The sequence below is a fragment of the Triticum aestivum genome, chromosome 1B, assembly GCF_018294505.1.
Source record: "Triticum aestivum cultivar Chinese Spring chromosome 1B, IWGSC CS RefSeq v2.1, whole genome shotgun sequence".
NCBI classification, from domain to species: domain Eukaryota; kingdom Viridiplantae; phylum Streptophyta; class Magnoliopsida; order Poales; family Poaceae; genus Triticum; species Triticum aestivum.
The window spans coordinates 110,709,349-110,717,972 of NC_057795.1; the positions used below are offsets into that span (position 1 = coordinate 110,709,349).

Consider the following 8,624-nt stretch of genomic DNA (forward strand, 5'->3'; position numbering starts at 1 on the left):
TAATTTATGTGGCATAATGGCACACGCTCCATCTTTTAACAAGTTAGATAGAACCACCGTATGCATCTCTCTTGGCCTTTTTACTGATCAATCATTCTTTCAAAAAAAAAATTGATCAATCGTCACACATCACACATGTTGGACACTGCCTTTTACTCTTCTATCAATAAAAAGGGAGAACATATATGTACTCTAGTACTTCTTCTGTTTCAAAATTCTTTTTAGATTTGTTATGGATGTATCTGATACTAAAACATGACTTGATACATCTGTATTTAAATAAAAAATTTGGAACGGAGGGAGTATATAATAAGTAGAAGAAGAAGAGAAAAGAAAGGAGGAAAACACATGGCCGTTTCCCTACCCAAGCCCACCACAGACGCGTTCTGACGAACACGCGGAGGGGACGGAGGTACGACCGGTAGACCAGCCAGCCCGCAGCACCAGCATATAACCTCGCTCGCCGCCGCGGGTGGACCGGACAGCTCACAGACGCTGTTGCTACTCCCCTCTCCCTTCTTGCCTGCTTCCGCCGCTACCTGCTCCTCCTCCTCCTGCACCTCCGCTCCGTCGTCCCCCCCTCCGCCGTCGCCGGTACACGTCCAAGGTGCGCTCGGTCCTCACGCCGGATTCGGCTCCTCCCCTCCCCTCCCCTCCCCTTCTTTCCCCCCAGCAGCTCGCCTTTTGCTCCGATCTGCGGGCGCTCGCGGGATCTCCCGTGATCTCGTCCTTGGGCGGGCTCGCTTCGCGGGACGGGGACTGGCCGTGCCCCTCTGGCGGTTTCGAGCTCCGAATCTCGTCGGGTTCCCCTTTCCTGCCGGTCGATTTGCTCGTCTAGCGACTCTAATTCGTCGCGGAATTTGTGGCGTGCTAAGCTTGACTTCTTGCAGGGGAGAGGGAAAAGAAGAGGGCCTTGACTTCTTGTATTACAGTATTTTCTAGCTTTCCCCCTTTCGTTTAGTGTGAAGAAGCAAGCTAGGGTTCTAAGTTTGCTAGTAATCAGTTCTTGCGAGTAGTCAACTGCGAATAGGTATCTGGAGGGCAACGGCTGCCTCTCGTCGGAAAATAGTTCGATTCTGTGTCTTCAATGCTCAGTTTACGGCGTGGCATGATGAATCAGCGGTACAGCTGCATGATGTTTCGTCCGTATATATAGTAATTAGCTTCCAGGGGAGTGTGAGAGCTAATAAATAGTGACTGTTGTGGTTACCTTTTGGATTGGCCTTCTTTGGGGTGCATCCCGAATTAGTTGGTGTGGGAATTGCATGGCTGGTTGAGCTGTGGGCAAGAGTGAGTGAAGAACTGGTGCCCGCCAGCCCGCCAAGATTGTTTGCGCGCCAGCCATTTCCCTCGCGCAATTTCAGTTTAATTGCATGCAAATTTAGAGGTAGTTATCTTTAAGCTCAAAGTTGTGGACCAGGCAGTAATGTACTCCCACCCTCTCATTTATCGTAGCTACCTTGTGGCGGTTGCACTTGTTTACTAAAAGGAAGCGCATGATTTGCAAGTGTTCATCTGGTGCGGTGGGCCAGCAGCTGATAGCTGGATGAATAATCTAACATGTTTCCAACCGCTATGCGTCATTGGGTCTGGATCAATGTGGTATGAAACCTGTAGGATATTGACAAGTATCAAGGATGTTGATGCAGAATGAGCTGTCTTCTGGTCAGCTATAATAGCTAGTAGTGGTTGTTAGTTTCTGCCTTCCATGTGGATTCCAATCCTACCTGGGAAGATAATAAGAAATAATAAAGCACAGAGGAATGGCTCCATATTTTAGGTTTTCCTTGACAGAGAATGTTTGCACATGAACTTGGTGTGCACATGAGATTGTTTTCCTTGATAGAATATATATGCGTGATTTCTGTAGTTCCCTTACTGCATGTACCGTAGAACATGCTGCACCTGCAAGCAAGTCATGGTTTACTTATGCGCTTTGGTTTTTCCATTTGAGATAGATACAGAGGAGAGAAAGCAAGACAAAGGGAAGCAAAGTAGTGTGATAAAATGAATGAAGAGGAGAAATTTAGCTGTACATCTTAAGCATTCCTCTCACTTGTTTCCTAAAATTCAACTTCTATTTCCCATTGGGGCCATTACGCTCTCTATAGAATGAAGTAGAACCTAAGTCACCTTCCATTTCTCTCCACTAGTCCTGCGCCACATGCTATTAGTATTTGTCTGATATATGACCACAAAATTACAGTTACAGTTCCGTTTATGTTCCCAACCGAGTGCTTGCTTGTTTGTTTTTGTATGAGCTATCTATGTTCATACTGCTGGTTCTGATAAAAAGATGCTTGGTTCTAGCCAGGACTTGTTCTCGGAAGAATATGTCTTGCTTTGGATGCTGTGGTGATGAAGATACTCAAAGAGCACCAGACAACAGGAATCAATACCCAGGAAGCCATCCAGCAAGTAATAACTTTGAATTTTTTTTGTTACAATTCTATCATATGCAACCCCATTTCTCGTACTGCATTTTGCTTCTGTTGCCTAATAATATTTATCTAATGAACTGCAACTGATCTGCAGGGAATGATGCATATCGCACTGCCGATCCAACTCCCAAAGGTCCTCAACCTGTGAAAGTGCAACCCATTGCAGTTCCCACCATTCCTATGGATGAAATTAGGGAGGTTACTAAGGGTTTTGGTGATGAAGCTTTGATTGGTGAGGGTTCCTTTGGCAGAGTATATTTTGGTACTCTAAGAAATGGTAGAGGTGCAGCAATCAAAAAGCTGGATTCCAGTAAGCAGCCAGACCAAGAATTGCTGGCACAGGTTCGTGTTTGTGCCTGTTTAGGAATTCTGCATTTACTATGGTATTCTATCTCACAAATTACATTCACAGGTATCTATGGTGTCAAGGCTTAAGCATGAAAATGTTGTTGAGTTGCTTGGTTACTGTCTTGATGGGAACACCCGTGTCCTTGCTTATGAGTTTGCCACTATGGGCTCTCTTCATGATATGCTTCATGGTATGGTTTTGTACAATTTGAAGTCTTGAACATTCTTGTAATGTTTTTTTATTCATCTATTGGTGCAGTTAAATTCTTATGTTAAATAAACCTTTACTTTAAATGTTTACAGGAAGGAAAGGTGTTAAAGGGGCTCAGCCAGGACCAGTCTTATCATGGATACAACGGGTGAAGATAGCTGTTGGTGCAGCGAAAGGCCTAGAGTATCTTCATGAGAAAGCACAGCCTCACGTCATACACAGGGACATCAAGTCCAGCAACGTTCTTCTCTTTGATGATGACGTGGCTAAAATAGCCGACTTTGATTTGTCAAACCAAGCTCCTGACATGGCAGCCCGGCTTCACTCAACTAGGGTTCTGGGAACATTTGGATACCATGCACCTGAGTATGTTCTTGTTTTCTTTCAGTTGCTCATTTGCTCCATGAAGCTTTGGAATCATTCAACTTAAGCTTGTTTAAACTTTTTGATCAGGTATGCAATGACTGGTCAACTTAGCTCTAAGAGCGATGTGTACAGTTTCGGAGTTGTTCTTCTGGAGCTATTGACTGGGAGGAAACCTGTCGACCATACATTACCGAGGGGGCAGCAGAGCCTTGTCACATGGGTAATTTTTGTACCCAATAGGCCAATACTGCACAAGTGATCTCCTTTGGAGCTGTTCTGTTTGGTGGATGGAATTCTAACAATTGTTTGGTAAACACTGGCAGGCCACCCCAAGACTGAGTGAAGATAAGGTTAGGCAATGTGTTGACTCAAGACTTGGAGGGGACTATCCTCCTAAGGCTGTTGCAAAGGTATCATAAATAGCCTCTCTTGGTTTCGAAACAATGCATGAGTTAAGCAGTCTGTGTTAGTTATCAGTATTTTATAAAGTATAAAGATGTGGAAAGCAAAATACTGATTTTACTGGAACTTACAAAGCTTGCCTTTTTTGTTTTGAATGGATGAGTAATACTCCGTCTGTCCAGAATTACTTGACGCTCAAACGGATGTATCTAACACTATTTTAGTGCTTGATACATCCGTTTGAGCATCAAGTAATTCATCAAGTAATTCGGGACAGAGGGAGTACTAGCTAAGAATATCATTTCCAGAAATTGTGTTTGTTGTCACATATATAGTAAAAATATTTCTACAGCCAGTTTTATGCTCATAAAATATGTCCCACTACTGTGATTAACATCATTCTTGGGGCATGCTTGGTTCCATCTGTCATAACTAAGTCGAGGTACTCTTCGGCAAAGCCACTTGTAACACCATTTCTTCTTCTGTGTGTTGTTTGAAACAGTTTGCAGCCGTCGCTGCATTGTGCGTCCAATACGAAGCCGACTTCCGGCCAAACATGAGCATCGTCGTCAAGGCGCTCCAGCCCCTGCTGAACGCGCGAGCAGCCCACCCCGGGGCTGAACACGCTGGACGCTAAGCTGCACTCCGGCCTTTTGTATGATATAATAGATAAGGAAAAATGAGCCATCAATTGTTGTTCTTGCGGGGCATGTGGCAGGCGGTTTTTGTACATTTGTGATTATTCTTCCCAAGTTGTAACCCTCGAGATTCTAGTACCAGAAATATTTGATTCTTTGTATCGGTTGCAAGGTCAGCAAGTATCTAGTACCTAGAACACTTGTCATCAGACAGAGAAAAAGGAAGAAAATAAACACTGCTGCGTGAGCTTATGCCATTTGCTTCCAAGTTCAGATTCCAGATTGGTTACATATCATTCAATCAACAAATTTCTCTTTCTGTTTTTTGTTTCTTTGTAAGAATCTTGGAAAGGTTTTACTGGACTCTTAAACAGAAACAGAAGGGGACAAAGTCGCATAATGCTTGTACTAAATCAGTGACACTTATTTTAGTACTGAGGAAGTAGATGCTAAGGAGTACTCCTTCGTAAAGAAATATAAGAGCTTAGATCACTAAATGCACTTATTTTAGTATGGAGGAAGTAGATGCTAAGGAGTACTCCTTCTGTAAAGAAATATAAGAGCTTAGATCACTACGTTTAGTAGGGAGTACTAAACATGATAAGATAAGTACAGGATTACAGTTACTACCATACATGAACTAGCAGATGAACTACATTGCTACGGTCTAGAGGACTAAACTTGGATGTCGGCGAATTCTGGTCTCTGAACATTGACCATGCAGCATGTCCAGGCCTAAACCTAATTTTACAACGCTACTCCAGTACATGGCTGGCTTCTAAAAACTACAGAGCGAGCTAGCTGCTCACCTAACTTAACTTCTCTACACAAGATGACGCTGTTCTCAGCGCTTTGCGAGGACCATCACGACCAGCATTGACATGCCGGCGACGAACTTGAACGTGTCATTCTCCCAGAAGGGCTTCTTGCCTTCGTCGCGGCGAGGGCCCTTGGGCTGCTTCATGGCCATCTGATCCTTGAGCTCCTTGAGCTGCTTGTCCCTCTTCTCCCCCATCTGCAGAGGCAAGAGCCGATGAGTTAGTCTCGGGTTCGGATTTCTCTATGATCCCAGCTGATCAGTGAGCACCATGAAAATCTTCTCAGGATTTCGACATTTGTTTAGTTCCCATTAATTAGTTCAACAGTCCGATGGCTATCACAATGAGTTGTTTCAGTATATTTTATTGCAGGCATCAACAATCAATGCAGAGGCCAGGAGTGTTCGATTTCTTCCTCAAGTTTTCTAGGGGGAAAGATTGCACACATGCATGATTTAGCTGGTACCAGAGAAGATGAGACCGCTGATACTGAACAATATGGTTTTCCAGAACGCATGAATCAGCGATCTGTTTGACTTTGTCGTGCACATTTTCCACACATGATTATGGCCAACTGCAGTAGCAGAGATGCTTCATTCACATGGCAATATGGCATTGATTATTTGATTTGTTAATTTTAACTGTCAGAGATCTTGGGTTGATGCTCAGGGATAAGGTGGCATATATTCAATTCAAGAAGGCCAAGAAGGCCATAAATGGATATGGACAATGATGCTAGCAGAGCAAGCGAAATCAAAGTCATGTTTCCTTTTTCACTTGTTAAAGGGAAAGGATACACATGTATATGTACATACCCTCTGAAGTTTCCGGATTTGAGACCGTGATTCTTGAAGGCAGAATTCGAGTTTGAGAACCCTTTTCTTCAGCTCCTGGTCGGTTCTGCGCTGCTTCTCTAGCTGTTTTCAGCAAAAAAACATATCTCGAGTAAAATTACAGAGCTTCATTGCAGCGAAAACAATGTCTGCGAAACAATTTCAGGCAACCTTTTGTTATTTTGAGGATGCAAGGAAGACAACTTACTTGTGACTCTAGTTCCTTTGTTTTGTTTGTCCAATGAACAGATAATATCCTGATTTCATCTCTCAGCCTGGCAATCTCTGTATCCTTAGTATTCAAATGCTTGCTAATATTCTCGATATTCCTTGGTGAAACATCGGACAAAACCTTCAGAAGCTCGTTATCTTTACTAGACCCAGCTCTGGAAACTGCACCCATGATGTCGGTCTCAATCCTTAAAACTTCATCCTTGAGTTGCCTCTGTGAAAGCTCCCTTGCCTCAAGGTCCTTCTGGAGAAGACCTAGCTGCTCGCCAAGCTTGTTAACTCGAAGCTCGTGCTCTTTCAGAGCGCGATCCTTCTCATTCAGCTCTTTCAGCAAGGACAAGCACTGCGCCTGAGCCAACATGGCTGATGCAGCACTGGCTTCTGCTGTAGCTTGAGTAACTGATAGTCGTGATTTAAGATCATCCAAATCATCGAGGTACTGCACATAATTACAGGTTATTGACAAAGAGAATTCCAATTTGAAGCGAAATGGAATCATTAGGGTTGGGAAACCAGTATCATAATGAGGTAGGTCACATAGAAGATTTGGAATAGAAGTATGAAGATGTGAAATCGTACTACTCTTTCCAAGTGCTGATCACCACCAGTTCAGCAAAAGAAACAAAGGAAAGCAATTTTACAAGCAAATACATGGTCACCCAATATGTTGCACTGCATTCAACTCAATTTGAAAACATGTCTGGAATCTAGAGTAGTATAGCTTAGGAGTTAATATCAAAACACAAGCTTTACCAATTCATCATGGAACAGAAGTGGAGAATTTTAAAAAACTGGAAATGCAACCCCAAATGGAGAATGGAGGGAGCTCCTCACATGTTCGGTGATGCCTCTCGTTGCATTTAGCTGCTCATCTTTGTCCAGTAAGCATTTCTGCAGCTTACTCACTTCCTCCTCCATGCTCCTTGCCTTCGTCTCTGCAACCTGAAACGTTCTCTCCCTAGTCAGATCAAACTTGTAACTTTGTAAGCCATGCTGAAGGTAGAAATTACCAAGTAGTAGAAATTTACTAACCTCCCTGGTTTGGGATTCCCTAGTAAACAACTGCTCCTGCGAAGCAAGCTTGTGCCTTACATCTTTTAGCTCAGACGCCAGAGATGCCACGTTTCTCCTAAAGCTCAACTTCTTCTCTGTAAGATCCTTCAACAGCGGGTCCAAACCCAACGAAGACGATGAGCATGGTCGCGTCTTCTCTGAAACTGCCATAGTTGGTCCCGAACCGAACAGACCAGATATAAGCCCAAAGGCCAAAACTCAGATCCTGGGAGCACTGTCCTATTTTCTCCAAGAACAAATAGCGCGGCTCACAGCAAGCATCCCATGTATACAAGACAAAAATAAGGGCACTGAGAGCTCCTCTTTGACCAAACCAGACACCCTGGCTGCCTCACAAAAATCCCTCTTTCACAAGGCCAGTAGTAGTCAACCGGTAGCTTTCACTGCACAAAACAATTGCAGAAATTTAGGGGCAGAAAGATGGTGATGCTTGCTACATGCACCGTGTCGCCCTTAAGTTACTGGCCTGAAAGCATCTGTTACTTCAGATCACGGGTACGAGCTCTTCTTGTGGCACTAGACAGTCGGCAAGTAATTGACAGAAGTGTTGCTTTCAGCGGTCGACATGATTTTGTACAATTTGTAATGGATGGATCGTAAATGAAGCAAAGTGAGATAATGTTGTTCATACTACAAGTAACTTGTTCATGGCGAACAATTAAGGGATCAACTCCTGAAGCATCTACTTAGTCAACTTTACGGACACCACGCTGCAAACATAGCATGTTCTTGGTGCTTCAAGTCAACTCACGCGTTCCGCGTTCCGCGGTACAGGTTAATTTTTACAGAATAAACTGACTGCAATATTGTCCTGTTCTACGGCCATGTGAAAAAAAATCTCTTATATGAAGAAGATATCAGGCTTTCAAAAGAAATTACTGACAAGTAGTGTATTGGGACAAAACAAAAGCATCTTCCACCGAGATTCCAGCTCGATGAGGACAAAAAGAAGCTGCACATCTGCAAATTTTCAAACGCGTTCAAATTTTCCAAAGAATCCGACAGAAACTTTAAGTGCTCGATTAAATACTGCCGACAGGCACAGAGTAGTAGTTCCTCGAAAAAACCACTCATTTCTTTTTCTAGTAATATGGTACTACGGGGAGTACTTGATTTCCGTGGGTTGTGGGGCTAAAATAAAAAACAATTCGAGATTCTTTTCCTCTGGGTTCGAAATAATTCAAACCGGAGCAACAATCCAGTCAAAGGAAAAACGGCGACAGATTCCAGAGGTTTGCAGGGCAAACTCAAGAACACCGAGC

General features: G+C 43.5%; 2 protein-coding genes across 5 annotated transcripts in view; one reads left to right on the forward strand and one right to left on the reverse strand.

Moving 5' to 3' along the window:
- Nucleotides 1-342: 342 nt before the first annotated feature.
- Nucleotides 343-4,663, forward strand: LOC123110780 (probable receptor-like protein kinase At2g47060). Of its 4 annotated transcripts, XM_044531404.1 has the most exons (9): nt 1,532-1,602; nt 1,871-1,915; nt 2,297-2,418; nt 2,536-2,783; nt 2,854-2,980; nt 3,093-3,366; nt 3,454-3,586; nt 3,690-3,776; nt 4,271-4,663. In XM_044531404.1, exons 1-9 carry the CDS (start codon nt 1,547-1,549, stop codon nt 4,403-4,405), a joined length of 1,227 nt encoding a protein of 408 aa, XP_044387339.1. In that variant the 5' UTR covers nt 1,532-1,546; the 3' UTR covers nt 4,406-4,663. The 4 variants fall into 4 exon arrangements, with proteins under 4 accessions (XP_044387331.1, XP_044387325.1, XP_044387339.1 ...); XM_044531396.1 differs by lacking the exons at nt 1,532-1,602; nt 1,871-1,915 and adding an exon at nt 343-607 and having other exon boundaries at nt 2,315-2,418; XM_044531390.1 differs by lacking the exons at nt 1,532-1,602; nt 1,871-1,915 and adding an exon at nt 349-607 and having other exon boundaries at nt 2,311-2,418.
- Nucleotides 4,664-4,953: 290 nt separating this feature from the next.
- LOC123110807 (nuclear envelope-associated protein 2) overlaps nt 4,954-8,624 on the reverse strand; it is a 4,336-nt gene continuing 665 nt past the window's right edge. Inside the window, exons 2-6 of the mRNA XM_044531423.1 lie at nt 7,321-7,745; nt 7,123-7,230; nt 6,266-6,727; nt 6,040-6,141; nt 4,954-5,421 (exon numbers count right to left, since the gene is read on the reverse strand). Coding sequence (XP_044387358.1) covers nt 5,251-5,421; nt 6,040-6,141; nt 6,266-6,727; nt 7,123-7,230; nt 7,321-7,512 — 1,035 coding nt within the window. The 5' untranslated portion in view covers nt 7,513-7,745 and the 3' untranslated portion in view covers nt 4,954-5,250. The remainder of the gene's footprint in view (nt 5,422-6,039; nt 6,142-6,265; nt 6,728-7,122; nt 7,231-7,320; nt 7,746-8,624) is intronic.